The following is a 21,130-nucleotide window of genomic DNA, read 5'->3' on the forward strand; positions in this document are numbered from 1 at the left end:
AAACAGTTAATAACAATTTTAGTCAAAGTTAAATGCAAGACGGACGTAATGGGAGTTGTGATCAGTGTTTCTTCTTTAGAAGAAAGGGTTCTATTGCACTATGAATACAAATCAGAAGACTGACTCAGCTTTGAAATACCAGTTTAAACTGACATTATTTGCTCATCATTAATGATAAGCTGGGAAGGTAACATACTTACACGTCCAAATTCTTGAAAGCTGTTATTTCTCCACTATTTGTATGGCTCTGTTATAGAAACAGGCACTGCAAAAGTATTCACGTAAGGAAAATAGTTCTTTGAAGTCAGTGAGAGTCTTTGCATGCATAAGCTGAACACATATGTACATACCTGTTCAGAGCCCAAGTCAAGAAACAATCAGTTTAGAGCAAGTGTTTGCTGGTTCAAATGGGTTCATGCTTGTCTACAAACTACTCTTGGCCCATGTGATAGCAACAAAAGCAGCATTTAATGCCAGCTAAGGTTGTATGGTAACTGCAACTGTTAATGTGGCTGAAAGATTAAAATATTCTGGTTTCATGGAGTTAGGTTTGGCTTCTTCCCCACCATCTATGCATGTGGGGAGAGAATCTGGTAAATCTGAAGCCTGTGTCCCTCTCAGTGTTCTTTGGGTTTATGCAATGTGATAGATGATGAGTTCTCAGTTTGTGAAGTAAAACATAGAGACAAACATATCCTTTAATCTGAATTCAACAGAAAAGATCATTAAAAGGACTGAATGTTCCATTTTCAGGATTTTGCTTGAGAATGGTGTGGGATATTTCACTAAAAACTTAATGTCTATTTTAGTTACAGAAAGTTTAGCAAGCAAATCAGACTGGGAAGGCTTGTTATTGAAGGGAATGATGAATCTTTATCAAGAAAATATTAACAGTTTCAGTAGGGATTTTGCTCTTTCCTTATGGCTTAACTAATCCATATTTTCTAAGCAAATTTCGAAGTACTTTATAAATTCACTTTATAGCTTTTAGTTACACACAATTAAGGAAGGATCACTTAAAGGTTAAAAAAGCAATTAAAGCTGTACAGTCAGCTGCAGTTTGCATGTTAAGCAGGTGAGAAGAGAAAGTATTCACACTGCCTGGTTTAGACCTGCTTAGAATTGATGCTCCGAAAAAATCCCTGAAGTATGTCTTGCTCCTGGTTGCTTGAGGGAGATTAAGACAGAGTAGCTTCTTAAGTTATGCAGCTAAAACTAGGTGATGTGGAACTAGAGTCTCCCATTCTGTAATGTGATGAGTAAACAGCCTGTCCTCCTCCACCTGGAGGTTTAAATCTGCAGCTTTATAAACCTTTTGAAGGGTTTATGTGTTGCCTCAAATGAAATCTGATGCTCTTCTTTTTCAGAATAGCTGCTATTTCTATAGCCACTAAGTTAACAGATCTACAGCTTGGAGATTCAGTGGAAATCAGCAGGCTTATTACGAAAAAAGAAATGAAGCAGGCCAGGTAAGGAGATCAATGTAGAAACATGTTTCAAATCCTTGTGTATACCTGAATCACAAGAAGTGTGGAAAATACATAATACTGTGAGCAAAATCCCAGCTAAAATAGAAAGACTTTAAATAGCCTGGCTCTGCTGTGACAATACTGCTAAAAGAGTATTATGCAGTTCCTTAGCGGTTCAGATTTTTGCTTTTATGTAGAATAAGATCTCTGTTATCGGCTGTTTTGTTGCTGTAATTGTATATGGAACAACAGAATTGTGGTTTGAGTTTCTTTCTACCCAGCAAACTCTGAAGTTCCTCTGGACTTCTATCTTTTTGCTGTTATCTTCGATTTCAACATCCAGCATTCCATCCTGAATAATTAATAGCCAGTGTTTTCCCCTGGTCATCATCTTACCATTTGTAATATTTTTCTATTACTCTTTTTATATTTCTTGCATTAGAATCTCAATTTGATTGGCATTTCTGTGTTTTAGTAGTAGCTTGCAAGTGCAAATCTGCTTTTAAGTCACAAAACCACCTGTGACTTAAGTTTGGTGATTTTCTGTTCCTCCTGATATCCCTCAGGGTTGGAATCACTTGTCTTTACTTCTAGTATCAATTCTGTAAGAATCTCCAACACCCTTCTGTCAGAAACTTGACTCCCTGAAGTCTTCTGCCTCGAAGTCCCTATATTTCTGGATTTAGTTTATTTCTGGTACCACCTCTCCTTTCTTAATAGTGAATTTGATTATTTCAATGTGTTTAAAATCTCATGTTCCTTTATATTATGTAATGTCAAAATAGTGAAATTTTCCTATGCAGTTGCTTCATTGCTTCCTGTATCCAAAGCTGATACCAGCATATTTTGGCTAGTCAGTCTGTTCTGTTTATTTGTTTAATGTCTATGAAATGGGAGCACATTTATTACCAAGTCTTTTTGGGTAATTATCTACACTGAAATAATTTTAACTCTGAATGTAAGGGCAAGGTGAACTAGTATCAGAAAGGATGGAAATGTCATAGCAGCTATATACTTGCCAGGACTGCGAATAAGACAACAGTGTCTCTATTGCTGTCCTAGCCTTTTCAATATGTAATGTAAATGGTGCTGTAGTCACTGCCACACGTTTGTGTGGCCAGACTTACACTGCCCTTTCTTTGCATAGTTGAAATCACCAGATTACTTTTTCTTGGTGCAAATCTTTTTTAGCTTATTGTCAGGCTCCCTTATCTTCAAAGTAACTTACAGTTCTGCTTTATTAATTTACAATAGCAGAATATTTTATGCAAGCTGTGCAGAGATTTCTTTTCTGTCTCTGTCTTGTTCCGGAGGATACCATATTTGTTTAGACCTAGAGTAGCTTCTCGAAGTTGGTGCATTCCTTTTCTAAAGGAGGAGAGTATGATTCTTCAAGCAAATGACTTTAAACAGTGCCAGGTTGATCTTAGAGTGCAAAGTATGTTAGCTTTTTTTCTGCCTCCACCAGAAGTTGTGGATCCCATAGCTGTAGGTCTCCAAACATAATGCATACCACTGAATGAACCAGTTTCCCCTGTAGAAAAGAATTGTTTGAAGTCAAGTAACTGTTATCAACAGAATTATTTTAATCTCTGGCATTTTAATCCCTTAAAATTATGAAATACTTGACAAAGATGAAGTTCAGAAAAGTTAAATTTGTAACGCTATTGACACTAGAAGTTATGGGCTTCATTGAAATACTGATTTTTATGGTGCATCATAATCCTCCATATGTATAGCTAACTTTCCTGGTTTTCCTGGTTGATGCATAGAACTGTCACAGCTTACTCTGTTGGTATCCCATCCTTCCTAGAATCCCCTTGATGCTGATACCAACTGCATTTGTTTTCTCAAATGATCTAATTTACCAATATAATCCAATTCATAAGCTGTTTTTCTCAACTTTGGTATGGAGTTGGTGACTGCTGCTTCTATTCAAGACCTGGAGAAGGGCTTGTGTGCTCAAAGATCTTTGTGGTTTGTTTATTTAGCTGTATTATCTGATCTAATACAATAAACTATTCTCACACACTCTTCCTACTTCTTTAGGCTGTCATAACAATATGATACCAGCAAAGCTATAGTTTGAAAAGTGTGAGTAGCAGCAGTGATTCTAGTTGTATTTTTCTTTCTTAATTCAGGTTGCAATGTGATGAAGAGTGCTTAGCTCTGCAGAGAAACAGGTGGGCACTAAACTTGCTTTTTTTCCTGTTCAAAATTTCATGTTCAGAAACTTAATGCTATGGACAAAAACCCTTTTCCTGCATGACCTAGACAACTGATAAATGTGAAGTTGGTCCTGATCTATAATGAGTGATCTGAGATCTTACAAGAGTATTCTAGTGAAAAGTACTAAATGTGTAGTTTCAAATGTACAGACTGCATCTTCTGTGAGTTGTTCCATCTGTATTAGTAACCCTTTTCTTTACCCTTCAGTGACAACCTGTTTGGGAGGCTGGGAGGATTTGTGGGTTTATTTTGTTTGCTTGTGGTTTTGTTACATTTTGTTTTTTCCTCCCTGCCCTTAAACTTAGGCGTCTTGCTGAGGCTCTTGAAATAGATGATAATTCGGATCCTTTTAATATCCGTTCTCCTGGACCAAAGTACAGTGAACTTCTAAAAGAAGATGCAAGGTATGTGTTCTAATGCTGCCAGGTATCAATGTTGAGAGCAAGATGGGAAATGCAGAACAGTTCCATTTACTCTTGTAAAAATGCCCATGTTTTACTCTCCAGCCATGGCAGTTGGTGATAATTGAGGCAAAAGAGTTGATGCATACATCTTGAGACCTCCCAAATGAGAACATGAGAAGTAACAAATGCCTGACAGGTTGCTTTGTTCTGTAGTAGGACCAGATTTAGAATGGGAACATCATTTTTCACCATTCTTCTCGCTACAAATCAGGACCTGTATGTCTCGTGCCTCTACTGCTTTCATATGCAACCAACCCTATATGTGTGCTCCTTGTTATCTTTTCAAGAGAAAGACTGAAGTGATAGCTAAGTAATGAAACATGCTCCCATAGCCTGAAATTATTGAAATTATTTCCCTCCATCAATTTTTTTTTCCTTACTGCCTTTAATTTTAAAAATAAAGAAATGGAATTAATAAAACACTGGATTGACACAGAGCTAAGCCTGTGCCAGCACTGACAGCAAAGAGGGCTGCTAGGCTGAAACACCTGAAAATGAGGCAATAAAAAGTCAAGGTAGTATCAAAAGCATTACACTAATAAATACTCTGCAATTTGGAATGATAATTAATTTGCTGATGTGTTGAGACAAGTGAAAATTTTACATAAGCAGCCACACAGGATGTAAATCAAGCAACCTAAACGTCCTAGTGCAGAACCAGAGACAAGTACAGGTGAGAAATAAGCAGATCTGACTGTCCCACATATCTAATCGGGACCATCCAGTGAGGACCAGTGAACTGCAGGATTTCTCTTCTCTTTGGTTTATCTTCTTGTAAAACGATTACAATGGGATTCATTTTCTTCTGCCACCACCAACACAACCTTCACCCGCATCCCTTGCATACTGTGCTTTCTGTTTTGTCTTCCTGTTTGAGTACTTCAGTCTTGACTATCTTATGATTTCTCTAAGACACATTCTGAGTGTTTCTGACAGACATTCTGGTTGACTTCACGGGTGGCTTTGAACTGATAACTCTGGTTTTGTATTTTTGAGCACTTCCAGGGAAGTGATGGAATCACCATCCCTGGAATCACCTTAGTGATGGCCTTTGCAGAGCTGGAGCAAAGGTTGGACTTGAGGATCTTAAAGGTCTTTTCCAACCTGCTTGATTCTGTGATTCTGTAGGTTCCTGAAGGGATGTTTGTTTTTGAACATATCCCCCAGTCTGTGAGCTGGTTCCTCAGTCGGTCTTTAAATATAACACATCAGGTGCTTGTGGACCCTTTGGTTGTTGGTTCCATATTTTTGTTTTCTTACCTCCTGTGGTCACTTCACCTTGAAATTTGGGTGTTCATGGCTGGCATTCCATGTAGCATTTGCTTTCTGACTCTCTGGAGTTAAGCTCATCCTAAAGGGATCAGTGGGTTTGGTGGTTGTTGTGGTTTGGTTTTGGGGTTATTGCTGCAATATTCTTTCCAAAGCCTCCTGGGCTGTTTCTGTATTTCACAGCTGAGATGTCCAGAGGCCTCTTTTTTCTTAACTCTACAAGTCCAGGTCCTTTTTGCATTTCTCCCAATGTAGTACTTTTCTCCACTGAAAGTCTGGGAGTTCTGATGATGGATGGACATCCACTATGGTTCATCCTATAATGGTCCCTCAATTGTTACAATACCTTGAAGGCTTTCCAGTGATGGGCTGAGTGCCACTAAACCAGTGATCAGATGATGTTGGTAGCCAAACTACTCGATGTTGCCATTTTGCATGTTTCCTTGACACCACTTGATCAGCATCCAGAGCTTTAGTAGGGCATCTACCAAAGATGATGGTGCCTGCTTTAGTAGGCACTTCTTGACTGATGAAATTCTGACATCATTCACAAAGTGGTGTTGTGTTGGTATGGAATGATGCCTGGTTTTGAAGAAATAAGGTTTACTGCTAACCAGCTTTGAGATGTGGAATATTGAGGTAGCCTTTTTTCCCTGTGGGGATGGTGCCCTACCAGATAACAACCTTACCTTTGGAGCTAGCTTACCTGCTTATTTAAGAGCAGAGTGCAAATATTACCTTTATGTGAAAACTTGACTTACTGTGATTAAGCAAGATAGAACAAAATCCTTTCTATCTCATATCAAGAACATTTTCTTTGCTTGCAAGTAGCCTTATGCTGCTGCTTCTTACTAATTAGTTATGCTGGACAAGTAGGCCACCAAAGTCAGTGCGGTTTTCCTTTGTCTTGGAAAAGAACTCTAATCTGTTTATCCAATCCCTATTTTTGTGTTTAATCATGTATTCTAATTAAGTGAATTGCCTGAATGACAAGTAATTTACAAACCGCTGAAATAGCAACTTTAAAATCTATATTATCCATTTTAAAATGCAGACTTGTGTTGTCAGTAGAATTGTATCATAGACTTTTATGCTGTGCTCTAAGGGTTGAAGGAAAAAGAATTGTTATTTTTTTAATAGCAATGACATACTAACCTTTTTGAAGTGTAAATAGTGTAATAAATCAAATGCTTCTGCTTCAGTTGAGACCTTAAATGTTGTTCTTGTTGAAAATGATGTAACAAAAGATGAAGATGTTGTATCTTTGTGCACTCTTACCTCATTTACCTAGAATACTGGTTTTGCAGGAAGGATTTGAAGTTTGTCAGTGACGTTGAGAAGGAAATGAGAATGCTTGTGGAAGCTGTGAATAAGGTCAGTATGCAGATATTCTGTATGACCTGTTGTAAGAAACAGGTTTGTTTAATTCAGGGGGCTGGGGGGGAGTTTAATGTTACTAAACTTTATGAATATTAATAGTTATGAGTTGACACTGAATCTGTTTAAGCTCCAATAGAGTACACAGTTACAAATAGAACAAAATTTTTGGGAGATGTAGTAATTCAGGATAACTCTGGTGACAGCCAGGCTTTGTTTGAAGATTCAATCAGTGCTAGGCTTTAATGTATCAATGATTCTCATTAATTTTTGGATGTCTGTTAGTCAAGTGTTAATCATTGAAGATGATGTTTAAAGTGTCAGACTTTGAGGAGGAAAGCCTAGATGGTTCTGATTCCTGTAATGGAGCTGGCTCACAAATTTATGTATACCTCCCTGCATTTGCCAGTGTGTGAGGGAGTCCTTTAAGGAGATTCAGATTCAGCCACAGTTGTTTGGCAGACTCCAGTATGCCAAAACAGAATCATTTGTTTTTCTAGCGAAAGCAGAATTCCACCTTGAGGCCTGTCAGGTGAGCATAGTCCTGGCTTGCTGCTGCACTGTGCCTGACCCCGTATATGTGTTTCAAAGGGCAGTATAAACCGTGCTACTCTCAGTTGCCCTTAGCTCAAGAAAGAGTACACTTCATGTAGAAAGCAATAATTTCCTTCCCTCTACCCTGAGGACAGTTACATAACTTTATTCCTTCTTTTTTATGTGTGATGTTTTCTTAAACAATCTTTGTGCTTGTTCACCTGTTTCATGTTCTTGCCTGTTGTTTTCACATTGGAATTAAAGTCTTAAAGGGGGTCATCTGTGTATAATTTTATTCAGGCCCCTTCAACCTCAGGCATCTAGTAACAGATGCATAGAACAGTTGTTACTACCTAAAGATAATTTCCCCAGTGTTGTGTTGCCTGTGGTTATCCTATTTTACATACACCTTTATTATACACACATGTACACAAGTATGTACATACAGAGATATTTCTCTATATATAACTGTGTATACCAATGCATATGCCCGTGCAAATATCAAACCAATAGATGTACTGTATATTAAAGAAAGGGCAGCCACACGTCTAGAACTTGCCATATACAGTAAATTAGTGACATCAAATATAACAGAACAAGAGAACTAGAAGGCTCAAGAGCATCTTCAGTGCTCTATTTCTCAGCAGTATCCAGCTATTTGTTAAATAATGATCCTATAAAGCAGACAAATGTTGTCTGGTAACAAGCTTATACATTACAGAAGAGAATGAAAGAATGAAACCAAACCACATGTGGCAATCTTCACCCTGTCTGACCTAAAGGGAGAATTACTCAGTGGTAACTTGAGCCTTAGTCATGGTCAGGATGAACCAGTTAGGCCCACATAACAATTCAGTATCTCAAAGATCAGGTCTGCCCCTCAGGCTATTTGGATATTGCCATTATGTTGTATAAAGTACAAGAAGTCCCCATAAGTAAAATTATATTTGATACATGTGTGCGTGTTCTTTGAGGTGATGGAAATAATAGAGAATACATAATTTAGGGGGAATAAATTATCATCTTTAGATTATTTTTCTGTCAGTACTGAGGTGACCAGCAGGTCAAAGGAGGTGATCCTGCCCCTCTACTCCTGTGAGACCTCACTTGCAGTGTTGTGTACAGTTCTGGTATCCCCAACATAAAAAGGACATGGATCTGTTGGAACAAGTCCAGAGGAGACCACGAGGATGATCAGGGACTGGAGCACTTCCCATATGAAGGCAGCCTGAGAACACTGGGGCTGTTCAGCCTGGAGAAGAGAAGCTGCGTTGAGACCTCAGAGCAGTTTCCAGTGTCTGAAGGGGGCTACAAGGATGCTGGAGAGGGACTCTTCATCAGGGACTGTAGTGATAGGACAAGGGATGATGGGTTCAAACTGAAACAGGGGAAGTTCAGGTTAGATATAAGGAAGAAGTTCTTTACTGTACTGGAATGGGTTACCTAAGGAGGTTGTGAATGCTGCATCCCTGGTGGAGTTCAAGGCCAGGTTGGACAGAGCCTTGGGCGACATGTTTTAGTGCGAGGTGTCCCTGCCCATGGCAGGGGGGTTGGAACTGGATGATCTTACGGTCCTTTCCAACCCAAACCATTCTATGATTAGCACTTTGTGGTAATAATGTTGTTGTAGCAGCAAAATTTTAGAGGTAGAAGCACTTTCTTTTCAATTCTTTTCTTCCCCCTAACTGTGCAAAAGAAAACTTTACCTTTTGTTTCTGTTCTTAACCTTTTCTCTTGAATTCAGGGCAAGCATACAAAGAAGAGCCATTGTTACCCACCAATGAACAGAGATCACCGCAGAATCATCCATGAATTAGCTCAGGTTTATGGCATCGAAAGCGTGAGCTACGACAACGAACCAAAGCGCAATGTTGTTATCACTGCAGTGAAGTACGTAATCCGTGTTTGTTTTCAAACCTGTTAATGATTGTTTAAATAATTGGGTATTTTTATTACTTACTTGAGTTTGAGTTGATTTCCAGTGCTATCATCAATATGTAGTAATTTCCAGTAGATATTTAAGGTAGTTTTAAAATTAATAGTTTCATAGGCTTTTATTTCCACTAGTCAAGTAAATCTTCAGAGAAGAAAACCTAATTAGCCATTAAAAAGCTAATAGAAGATTGCAAGGCTGTTTTCCATTTATCTTCATAGTAACTGTTTGTCTTTTTGCCATCAGCTAAATTTGATAGAAGTATCGAAAATGGTAAAAGTCATCAAATTTTAAGAAAATATAATTGCTGGATTGAGAAGTCATACCTACATTCTCACCTTCTTTGAAAAAATCTGGTATTAGAACTTACTTGTTCTTCATCTGCCTGAACCTGCCACAGAGTATATTACCAGACAAAGGGAGACCTGGAATTACTGCAAATTGGAGAGATTTCCAAGCAAAACTGGAAACATTTAGATAATACCCACAGAAGGCAATTCATATTAGAGAAGGAAATGAAGGGGATATAGCTGGGGAAGGTTGATCTGAATTACAGTTCTGATGTCACTTAAAGTATAAGACCCCGAGTAAATCCTTACAAATGCCCTTCTCCATGCTTCCCTCTTGGTCATCTTTGCAGTCACCGTCTTCGAGGAATTGCAGTACCAGATTCCTTCTGAACCAGGTTCAAAGGTTACTTTTTGAAAGGACATTACCTGGACCTTTGTCCAGACTGGTATGGTGGAAAGGGGAAGGCTTTCCACTCCAAGTTGACACATGCACTTTACTGTACCTGTCAGTGGTTTCTTAAACTCTTTTACTCGTATGAATTTCCTTCTCCTATGAATAATGCTGAATGCCAGAGCCTGTTAAGGAGCATTGCTTGTTGCTATTTAGTGACCAGTGTTTAAGCTGCATGGACTTGAATATCCTGGAAGTGTTTTTTAAGAACAGTCATCCCTGTAAGGCCCATCCTTTTCCTCTTCCTTCCAAGAACAATAGGTTCAGTCTCTCCTCACGAACAGGGGGACTTTTCAGGAAGGTGACAGGGTCCCTGCGTATTGTTTTCACTGGGAAAACCACATCCTGCCACAGTCTTGTTGAAGTGTTCTCTATTATTTATTCTTCTTCACCCAGGATTTTGTTTGCTTTCAATGAGGTATGTCTGCAGACAGTTCAGGAGTGGTTACCTAGCTGCAGGCTATGCAAAACCAACAGGAACAAAGACCTAAATAAAATAAACCTCTTGTAACTACATGTAACACCCTTACCAGGTCACGGCAGTTGCATCCCAGAAGGCAAAAACTGTACATCCCAGTGGCAGGGTTGGAAAGAAATCATATGCTTAGAGGAAACAGATTTATTGTTTAGCCTCTAAGTTTTTCAGGTACTGAAACGTGTCCAGAACATCTCCAGGTACAAGTTCATTCTATTTTGTAAATTAACTGTCTACAGCCTTTCTGGTATCTGGAATCAGTTTGCATCCAATTTGACAGAAGTTCTCATGGTTTCCTGAAGGTACTCTCACTTTAAGGACTTCTGCCCTTCACTCTCTAGGAATTTTCTCCTCTGCCATGAGGAAGTCTTTCTCTCTACCCTTTGCAATCACAAAGGTCTTTTCCAGTGGCTGCATCTCAACACCTGTAGCGTCTAAGTCTTCCTGAGCAGTGTAAGTAGAAATAGTGCTACAGGTCACCAGCCAGGGTGGTTTAAACAGCAGTCCTGCTTCAGAAGAGTAGCATCTCCTTCTTACTGTTTTCCTTTCAATCTTGACACCGTTTGCCCTGAGGATAGCATGTGTTACCTCTTGACAGTTTATGAAATAGTATATGTTAAGTCTAGGCAGTCTAATCAGAAGATGCTTCATTATTCCACCAAAACTGTATCAGCTTTGGGAGACACTTCTCACAAAAACCTGCTCTGTCTGAAACAGAATGGATCTTATTGCAAGGCTATATGGAGTCAGTTCTGGACAGATTGGTGGCCAAAGAGTTTTGTAGTATTTCATATCAAATAGATCAATCCTCGAGTTATTAAAATTGAACTCCCAGTCTTCAAGGGGAAGATAAGTTTGAGTCCTGGTTTTCACAGTTCAGTTTTGGACCACAGGCCATCCTGCCAGCACTACCAGTGCCTTAGAGACTGCAGATAGTTATTTATGTTCTCATTGTTTTTCCTTGGAGTCCTGCTAAAAACCTCTCATCCCATCTTTGTTGCTTGGGGCAGGCAGTTGTCTTTTTTCTTATTTTGAGAATAAGTTAATAGAACATAGAATAGCAACTTTAATATCAAAATGTCCAAAGTACTTGCAGAGCCTTTTGGTTCCATCTTCACAGTTTTGTTACAACTGATGACAGCGAGCCATGATTTATGATAGCAGGAAGGGAGGATCTGCTTTCCTTCTCCTTTGTGGCAAATAATTTGTCAAGGGTTTTTTTGTTTTGTGTGTTTTCCATTGTGTATCTATTTAGTTGAATTCAGTTGTTTGGTTTTCTTCCAGATGAATTGAATATAATGGGCTGTTTAATTGCTTTATTTCCTTTTATTTCTTTGGATTTAAAAAAACCCAACCAAACAAAACAAGCCACAAACCAAAACAACAGAGAGATTCACAGTATTCTGGGAGATTGGAGTCAAGCTAGCATTGTCCTGTGTGTCACGAAGGTGTACAAGAAGTGGTGTACCTTTTCCTTGAATGCGTGTTGACAGTTTTTTGTCTCTAAAGTCTCTGTGGTTTCATGACTGGACAGTCTGCTGTATTTATCTTCTGCTTTTTTGGTGAGGGGAACACACATTAAATCTTGTCAAAGCTAAAACAGAGCTAGGCTTTGATGTGACCAAAGCTAATTTTGTTCCAGGATCTCCTCAAACAGTACACAGACTGATCTCTCCTCATTTTGAAAGGTTTGATGTACTAATCTACATCAACATTTAGCTTCAGTGGAGGGCTGCTGTATTTACTTTCTTGGGGAGAACGTTCTCTTTTTCCTGTAAGACTTTAGCTAATTGCAGAAATAAGCACATGTGTTGTCTTCCAAGTGTTTTGTTTTCCTGCCTTCTAGAACTCTCATTTATTTACTTGTTTTACTAGAGAAGCAAGATTTAGTCTGGCATTTTAAAGGCATGACATCTTACTCTACTTAATGAGGTCCTCCTTTCACCTATTTACTTCCAGTCAGTTGGGTTTCCATATTTTTGCAAACCAGAGGTGATAAAAATGAAAGAAGACAACCAAATATTATCCTATTTACCATAGGCCACTTTTAATCTTTTCAGGTAGAGTTCTACAATTGACGTAACTGAAATGATAGTGGGAGCATTTGGCTTTATATGCCAGGCTTGGAGCTAAAGGAGAGGAGGAGTTTTTACCCACTTTATTAAAGAGGGGAAAATCTGCTGTTCTCAACTGATACTTGCTGTTAGAATGTGTGTATTAGTTATAATCTTGGAAAAATCTGTGGTCAAATAACACTTTCAGTGTTGGGGAAAGGAGAACACTTTGAACTGATGATCTGTGTTTTCAGAACTTTGCAGTTCCTTTGAACAGACTGTCATACTCAGTTTAAAACAATAGTGAAATGGGGTCAGGGATCACCACTTCATATTTTAGTGGCCTTCTGAGTTTCCTTGAGGTTGTTGTGGAGGTTTTCGTCTGTGTTGCCACAATATCACAGGAATTTGCCCCTTTATGTTCAGAACTGATGGAAATAAGATAAAACTTACTATTTTCTAAACTCTGAAATAGAACTGGTGTTCATCTGTGTGCATACAGATGTGAGATTTAAACTGCTTAGGGCTCTGGCAGAGGCGGGGGAAAACATGAATTGCCAAGTATGTGACCAAGCATGGAGCTCAACACATTTCTGGAATTACAGCAATACACAGTCTATTGTTTTGCAGCATTTTTTGCTATTTGGAATGTAATTTTGAGAAGAACAAGATGAACTTGAAAGTAGGAATTTAACGTGATTAGTCAACACAGGAAATCTCATGGTCTGGAGGGTTCTGCTCTAGGAGGATCTTGTTTAAAAACTCATGAGTAAAGTAAGCAAGGAGGAAACATTATTTAATGATTGACATAGAATCACAGTATCATTTTGGTTGGCAAAAGACCCGTAAGATCATTGAGTCTAATCTTTAACCTAACCCTGTTAAATCCACCATGAAACCATGTCCCTAAGCAACATGTCTACACATCTTTTAAATACCTCTAGGGACGGTGACTCCACCACTTCCCAGGGCAGCCTGTTCCAATGGTTGACAACTCTTCCAATAGAAACCATTCAGATAGAAATAGGAAAGTAATCCAGTGTAGTGTACCAGACTTAGTTTGGTCTTAAAATATCAGTAGCGTGGGCTTGGAGGAAAGTACAAGAAAGGTAAGAAATTGGTATTGCCAAGGTTTAAGAGTTTTTTGTGGGGACAAATAAGTGGAATAAGAAATTGTGAATGGAAAAGATGGTGATAGTGAAGGTTTTTCAGTCTTGCAGTTAAGTCGTAACAGTGAGTGCAAGTTGAAATAAAGTAAGTTCAGCCTTGAAAGTGGCTCATGAATTTATAGGATAATCTGTGGGAAGACATCTTCACAGCCTGTGTGTCTGGTAATTATTTGGAATTTTTTAATAATTTCTTTGTAGTTCAGTGCCTTTTGGGACCAATCTGGGGCTGGCTTTTAATTGGCTTTGTTTTTCTGGGTGGTTTTGGTTTGGGTTTTCTTAATATCCTTCCTCTTTCTCCAGCCAGTTCAGCCTTTTAGCATGGACTGCCATACTGAAGTTGAGTGTGATTCACAGCCAGTATATGCCTAAAGCATAGAAATGTACATGCTGAAGTACACTGTACTGGGGAAAATACTGCTTTGCACCACAGCCGCAGGGTAGCCCTTGCACTGCAGATGATACAAGCACAAGTAGGATGATTCATTGTGTGGTCACAAGCACATAATAGACTGTTACTAGTGTGGAGGGCAGGAATAGCTGATTATTCCTCACCCCAATGCATAATGTAATTTCTGTGATCTTGTTCACTTGGGCTAGCTGAAAAGGAACAGTCAGTGTTGTTGCATTGTTCCTAGGATAGTGCTGCTTTGAGTGCAGAGTGCTAAACAAGTTTAGTGTGACTTCACTGCCAGAGTTTAAAAGCATGTTTCCAAAACATCAGATAACATGTTGTGAAGATGCAGTGAACTGTGTTCACAGGGTACCAGGTTAAGTAAGTAAGTTGTTGGTTCTAATCTTCTATTTGTTCTGTGAAAGAAGAGATATATGTTGACCTAGAAAGCAAGTACTGCATTTTTGGTACTTTAGTAGTTGATCGTGTTGTGCACTTCACGTGCAGAAACGAAAAAGTCTGAGCACCAGCACTCAAATCTAGTAAGCTGCTTCTGCATCTTTTATAGACAGCTATCAAGAGACATTTAGAATACTTGAGTATCTTGGTAAGAAAAATGGACTTGGCACATTCTTGGTCTCTGTCATTGAAAAATTAAGTATTTGAGTAGGTGATTTTAAGTATACAAGTATGAGCTCTGACTCCAGAACACCTACGTACAAATGTAACTCTTTTACCCTAACTTCTTGATGAATACAATTTCCTATTGAATTAAATAACCTTTCTTTTGTTTTCCTAGAGGGAAATCCTTTTGTCCAAGCAATACCTTAACTTCTGTGCTAGATAAAGAAATGCAGAGCAGGCCTCTGGCTCCACCTCCTATTCCTCATTACAAACAAACAGATAAGTAAGGAATTTGTTTTTAAAACGGTGTTCTTCAGTTTTGTGCTGAGTTACTTGAGTGTTTCTGAGCTTCATAAAGATTATATAGTTGGGAAGAGAGGGCTGCTTTGGAGATGTTTTTCACCTTTAACTGTTCTTTGTGAAAGAGTAAGGTGTTACTTGCATAAGATGATTCATTTGGACAGGTAGTAAACGTATTTTTCTTGTGTAGATATGACTATACAGTTGGCTAAAGGTGAAATACTGTTTTTCTCTCCCTATTGAAAATGGGATATACAAGGTTTCTTGGTGAAGAGTAATAGAACAGGCTTTACTTTGTATGACCTGCCAGCTTGGGTACCTGTAGTCATCTCGTAGTCATGAATTCTCTTAATGAATGGCTAATTCTTTACCTTTCAGATACATTCCCCCCCCTTCCCCAAGTTATTTCAGATTAGCATTTGAAATCATGTTCTGTGCAGTACTGCTTGCAGAAGGCAACAGCTTGATTTTGCAGTAGCTATTGCAATAGCTATTGGGTGTTTAAGGTGCTGCTGGAACACAAAGTAGGCTATTCTGAAGAGAAAATGTAAGTTGTTTCAGAAGTAAGCATCTAGAGCAAAACACACGCCTAAAATGACTGCTTACAGTGTAAGTGTGAATGTTGAACAGGTTGTTACTCCTCATTTCCACTTACTCCTCTGGGATCCCTGTCTTCAGTGACTATAATGAAACAGGTTTATGTGCAAAATTAATTAAAAAAAGGGATTTAGCCATTCATTTTTAACTACCAGAAGTGAAATTGCTTTAGAAGTAATTAATTCTACAAAATCCTCTGTCTTATGGGGAAAAAAGTCTTTACAGTGTTTGGATTTAGTATTGCCATGTGTTTTTGTTACTCTTGCTTTTAAAAGCAAGCAGATTTGATCATCAACTCGCTTCAACTGTGTTTCCTTTCTCTTTCTCTTAAAAAGGCCTCTTGAACATTTAGCCTTCAGTACAGTATCATTTTTGTAATAAGTATTACCAGTTTTGGGGGTCTTTCCTGGTAAGTAACACCTAATATTCTTATAATTTCAGGACTACTGGAGACAGTGGTTTATCCAAACCGTTAAAAGAAGAGCCGATAATTGACTACTTTGATGTCCAGGACTGAATTGGTTGATGTAGAATTACGCTGTAGAAGCTTAGAGGTGAAGACACTAAGTTATTGTATGAGGCGCTTTTTGGTTTATCTGTCAAATGATCAGTTGTTCAGAATATTCATGATTATACATCTGAAGTTAGGTTGATTGTGATATTTTACAATGTTCTGCATTTTTACAGTTTATGTAACTGCATAATACCTAACAGTAGTACAGCTTTTTAAACCTGGGTTTGGTGCAATTTTCTATCTTAATGTGCTGTCAGAGTGGTGCAGATTTCCATTGATGCCTTTAAAGTGAGAGAACTGGTAACCAAATACATTTTTGGGAGTGGAAAGAACAACGGTAAATCTCAAAAGATTTATTTTGACTTATGTCACACAGCTTAAAATGGACCAGAAATAATCTGTGTTAAAAACACTGGTGGGAATACTCTTAACGTGTTATCTTATTAATTCACTTTTGTGTTAATGTGGTAAATTTGGGAATGTTAGTTACTTTCCTGTATGGAAGGAAATACAAAGTTTAGTCTAGGTATGAATACATTACACTAAACGCTCATTAAGTGCTCAGACTTCTTTGGTATCTAAAGATCCAGGACTTGGGAAAGGTGAGGAATTAAGTCTTGTTTTGCTTTATCTCAAAAATCAAACCAACTCACCATCATTCCCTCTTACCCCCGAAAAAACCCCAACACAAGAAAACTGTTAATACTTAGTTATTCAAGATCTTGAACAAAATCATGCTTTATATGTTCTTTTGATGTTCTATCTGGTTTGATTTGTATTTAGATATGTTAACTTGATGGTCTTTGGGGTTTTTTTGCATGGTTTTACTGGGGCTTTATATTTTTTTCTATACTGTGCAAGCTTAAGGTGAATGTGTGAAGTTTGCTTTAAGTATGTTATGGATTTGGAACAGTATTTGTAAAAATTTACAAGACCATTTGTCTTCAGCTGTTTGAAGATTTGGCAACAGAAGATTTTTGTTTTATGGGAAATGCCATAAACAAAAGTGGATGATGGTTTGAACAGTGAAAGACACCAGAGTGGTCTCCTAGATCGTCAGTTGTTTACAAATGATAAGGTAGCTCTCTGGGAGAGGAGATCATAGGTCTGGTCAGAAGAGGGGACTCAGCTCTCAGTTTGAGAAGTATCTGTTCACTTAAGGGGTTTTGAATTGACATTGATGCAGTCTGTTTCTTGTTCCTTGTGGCTGGCTACATGTAGCACTGGAGGCGAGTCCCCTGTGCAGCATCAGAGGGTGCTGCTAAAAGGGGCTTAACGTAACGAAGAAACAGATTTAACAGAAGACCTGTCATCTGTTGTTTATTTTTCAGCTAGTTTACTACAGTGTGTGGGATCTGTTGCTGAGAAAATGGGAAGGCAGTTATCCATGCTTAGATTCCTTTATAGTTATCACACGACCCTGAGCCTTAACTGTGAAGCGTTCTGTGGCTACGTTTCATCTTGAACAGCTTGTGAAACATGAAAGAATGAGCAGCAAAATCACAGACTGTATCTGTCCCCAGAATGTTTTGGAAATTAAAATGCATGCTGTAACTGCCTTTTTTTGTTGGAGCTTTTTATTTCACATGCAGAAAACAGGCAGTCTTAAATGTTTCTGAGTATTTGAAATGCATATACTTCAGGTAAAGAACTTACCAGAAGGATTTTCAACCCTTAAGAGTTTCATTTAAATGTAGTGGTTTAAATGGGTTTGACCTTTTTTTGTGAACAGGAATGAAAAATAAACTAGCATAGCTTATATTGCCCTTAAATTCTTGAGCAAATTAATGTCTGGTTCTACAAAGCGCACTGCTTTGCTAAGTTCAGCTGAAGAAATTAAGTTGCTCAGCATCTTTCCAGGAATGTTTCCTCAGTCCCTTCCTTGTGAGGACTGTTTCTCTAGTGTTTGCAGACAAGAGCCAGCTCAGGATGGCCAGAAAAAGGCTAATTCTGATTTTGAAACTCAGAGCTACGTTAACATAGGACTGTTTTCAAGCTAGTTTGATCTGTTAGGAAGAATGTAGATAGTTACACTGCAGAGGTCGTTCTAGACAGGAGCTGGTGCAGTTGGTATCCCACAGGTAGGCCTAACATTAGAGAAAACCAAAGTGATTTAGTTGGTAATAAATAGAATAAAGCTGAAGCCTATAAACTTTTCACACAGCTTCACATAGCTAAAACTTGACATTTGTACCTGTGATTTGAAGTTTAAAACTTAAAATGTTTTAATAGCATTATATTTAGCTCTGCTCCTTGGGATTTTATCATATGATGGCTTTAACATAAATATGTGAACCTCGGTGAGGTGCACTTAAGCAGTCACATATTCTGCCACTGCTTTTGATCAGAAAACCCAGGTAATCTTCAGCTTCTCAAGATGAGACTAACAGTTATTACCGAATCTGTTCATACTGAGAAATCATAATTCTTACCACTAAGCCTTTAAACTACATGAATTTTACAATATTTTTATAAATCTCTGTTAAACATCTCTGAATCATGTCTGTTGGAGCATATCTGTAGATATGAAGCAAGTCACATGTATAGAAACCTTTATTTTGAAGTACGTTTTAATAACTTGATTTAAAACATGATACCATCCATTTACCTAGGAAAGTAAAGCCAAAAAGGAAGTGTTGATGTCTTTCCTCCCAGTACGCAGTTACATAGCCTTAAGAAGGAACTCAGCGAAGTTTAACGGTGGTGCTGTCCTCTCTGTTCTGGTTTGCTTTTGCTGCGGTGTATCTGTGAGTACTAAAGGCTGTAGTTTTGATATTTGTGGTAACTCATCTTCGTATTGCACGTGTGCCTCATGGAAGTATTTTTCAAATAGCTATTTTGTAAATCTGAGCTGGCCTTTACACCTTTTATCTAACAGAAAAATGAGTGGATAAAAGATACCTTTGCATCAGTAAAGTCAGTGGCAAAAATCCTGTTGACATCACCAGAAACAAGCCTCCAGCTTCGATATGCGTGTCACTTTTCCACAGCCCTAAGAATAATACTGTTTCTTGTACATTTATCTGAAAGAAGTACTCTGCAATAAGCATCTTTGGAAACAAATTACGTGATGTCAGTTGGAATTCATGCAACTTCATGAAGTGCTTTTAAAATGGTGTATAAAATAGGCAGATCCTTTGGCATTTGGGCTGTGCTGTTGCCTATCTATATTGTTTAACATGTTTAAAGTGCTCTGAATATTCAGTGCTTGGGTTTAACCTAACATTGTGTAAGATGCTTAAGTAGTCTTCAATACCACTGTTTCTGTGGCAGTTTTGTACAGTATCTGCCGCATAATGAAATGAGCAAAGTAAAATTGTTCTAAACCACTTATTTGTTGGAAGTTTTATATTTGACTTGATTTTTTTTTTCCTTTCAAATGACTGGTATAAAATTTCTTTATAAACGTGAAATAATTCCAGGTTGAAAGTGCAGTGCTTTGGGAGTTGTTTGGAAGCTTAGTCTTTTGGCGTTCCAAAGTCGGAAGACTGAGATATGACAGAGAAAGAAGTAAAGATGTAAATGGAAGTCCAGGAAGTCCTTTTCCTCAAATGAAGTGTGATTTCCTGGATTTGAAGTGATTTTCAAATTAATGCTGTGAGAAGAATGAAGCATTTCTCCTTGGGAAATGGAGAGTAAGGATTATCTGCTACCTTCTTCGAATTCAGAAGTACAGGAGAAGTGATTATCTGAATAGAAGTGTACATTTTGATTATCTGAAAAACCCTTTGCTATGTCAGCCTAAATGCTACTTGGCAATAAAATGTATGATTTTAACTCATTGTCCTTTCATTGTTGTTTGCCCACCATTCAATTGTAACAGTGACTAAAGAAGAGTGCTATAGTGAGGGTGGTGGTATAAGGACAAATATCACTTACAGGTCCCTGCGGGCATTAGGTTTAGTAAATTAGATGGCAGATGTTACAGAGTGGTGATGAAAACTTTGCCAACACAGTTCAGTAGATGTCAGGAGGGCTCAAACACTTAAAATCAGAAGTTTGGAATTACTTGAACTGCTTCCTCCTGAAACTTTTATAATACCAAGTAATGCATCTCCAACAGCAAAAGCCACAGAGATGGAGAACAGCAGTAAAAATTAGAGTGGCCTGACCTGGTGTGTCAGATGGAGTGCAAGATGACTCAAAGAAATTCAGGAAATGATGTGAGAATGAAGAGTCCATGAAAGACAACTGGAAACTTTGTGTCTTACTTCCTCATCTGCCAGTTAAGTTTGGACTTTCTTTTGAGCATGTTTTGCAGGATGAAGGTGGCTTGTTGCAGGTATATAAGCACTGCAAACCAGATCTTTATTAGAAATCTGCCTGAAAAAAATACTTGCACTTCAATTCAGGACTGTCATTGACGAGGTGACCAAACATGCCATTGTCATCTGTGTGTGCAGATGGCAGCAGAAGAGACAAATCAATTTGGCTTTGTGTTCACCTATCTTGTCTGTGTTTGGAAATAGTCATTCAGGTCACAACATAGTCAAAACAGTGCCCTACTAGGTTTTCAGGTATTTTAGACTTTGTAGATGTTGAATTCCATGCAGAAGCCTTGCTACTTAACAAATGCTGTTCTCAGCCTGTACTAACATGTTGAGTTCATAAGATGGTTGATGTGCAAAGTTTTGTCTACACACTTGTTACCTGACCATGAACCAGAGTATCAGAGACGTTAAATAGGGTATCTTTAGGAGGATTGTATTTTGGATGCTCCTGAGCTCCAGACCTAGTATCTTAGTCTTTGTCATTTCAGGATATTTGGAGCAAATAGTGCAGCTTCTTGAGCAAAGGGATGTTGTTGCTATCCTGAGAGAAGCCAGGTTCCAGAAGGATCCTGGGAATCCTTTGGTGTTAACAGGACATTGTTGCAGGTAGCAACGTGGATCCTTTCAGCTTCCAGCCAAAGGGTAGGTGAGTGTGCCTTTATGTTCAGTGGGTAAAATCTGCTGTACTTCCTTCTGGGGTAGGGTTGTGGTATGGGTGA

The 21,130-nt window shown here is 38.3% G+C and overlaps 1 protein-coding gene across 3 annotated transcripts in view; it reads left to right on the forward strand.

The window, feature by feature from the left end:
• The window catches only part of NFX1 (nuclear transcription factor, X-box binding 1), a 51,171-nt gene extending 31,254 nt beyond the window's left edge, over nt 1-19,917 (forward strand). The window contains exons 18-25 of one of the 3 annotated variants that reach the window (XM_061374988.1): nt 1,368-1,469; nt 3,611-3,652; nt 4,004-4,102; nt 6,739-6,805; nt 9,087-9,232; nt 14,905-15,012; nt 16,068-16,180; nt 17,472-19,917. In XM_061374988.1, the coding sequence (XP_061230972.1) occupies nt 1,368-1,469; nt 3,611-3,652; nt 4,004-4,102; nt 6,739-6,805; nt 9,087-9,232; nt 14,905-15,012; nt 16,068-16,143 (640 nt within the window). In that variant the 3' untranslated portion in view covers nt 16,144-16,180; nt 17,472-19,917. Of the gene's footprint in view, nt 1-1,367; nt 1,470-3,610; nt 3,653-4,003; nt 4,103-6,738; nt 6,806-9,086; nt 9,233-14,904; nt 15,013-16,067 lie in introns of all 3 variants that reach the window. The other 2 variants (XM_061374989.1, XM_061374987.1) reach the window with 2 other exon arrangements.
• Nucleotides 19,918-21,130: the final 1,213 nt, after the last annotated feature.

Source organism: Neopsephotus bourkii, unplaced genomic scaffold, assembly GCF_033783945.1.
Source record: "Neopsephotus bourkii isolate Nb327-2 ecotype Australia unplaced genomic scaffold, CSIRO-AGI_Nbou_v1 NB_1655, whole genome shotgun sequence".
NCBI lineage: Eukaryota > Metazoa > Chordata > Aves > Psittaciformes > Psittacidae > Neopsephotus > Neopsephotus bourkii.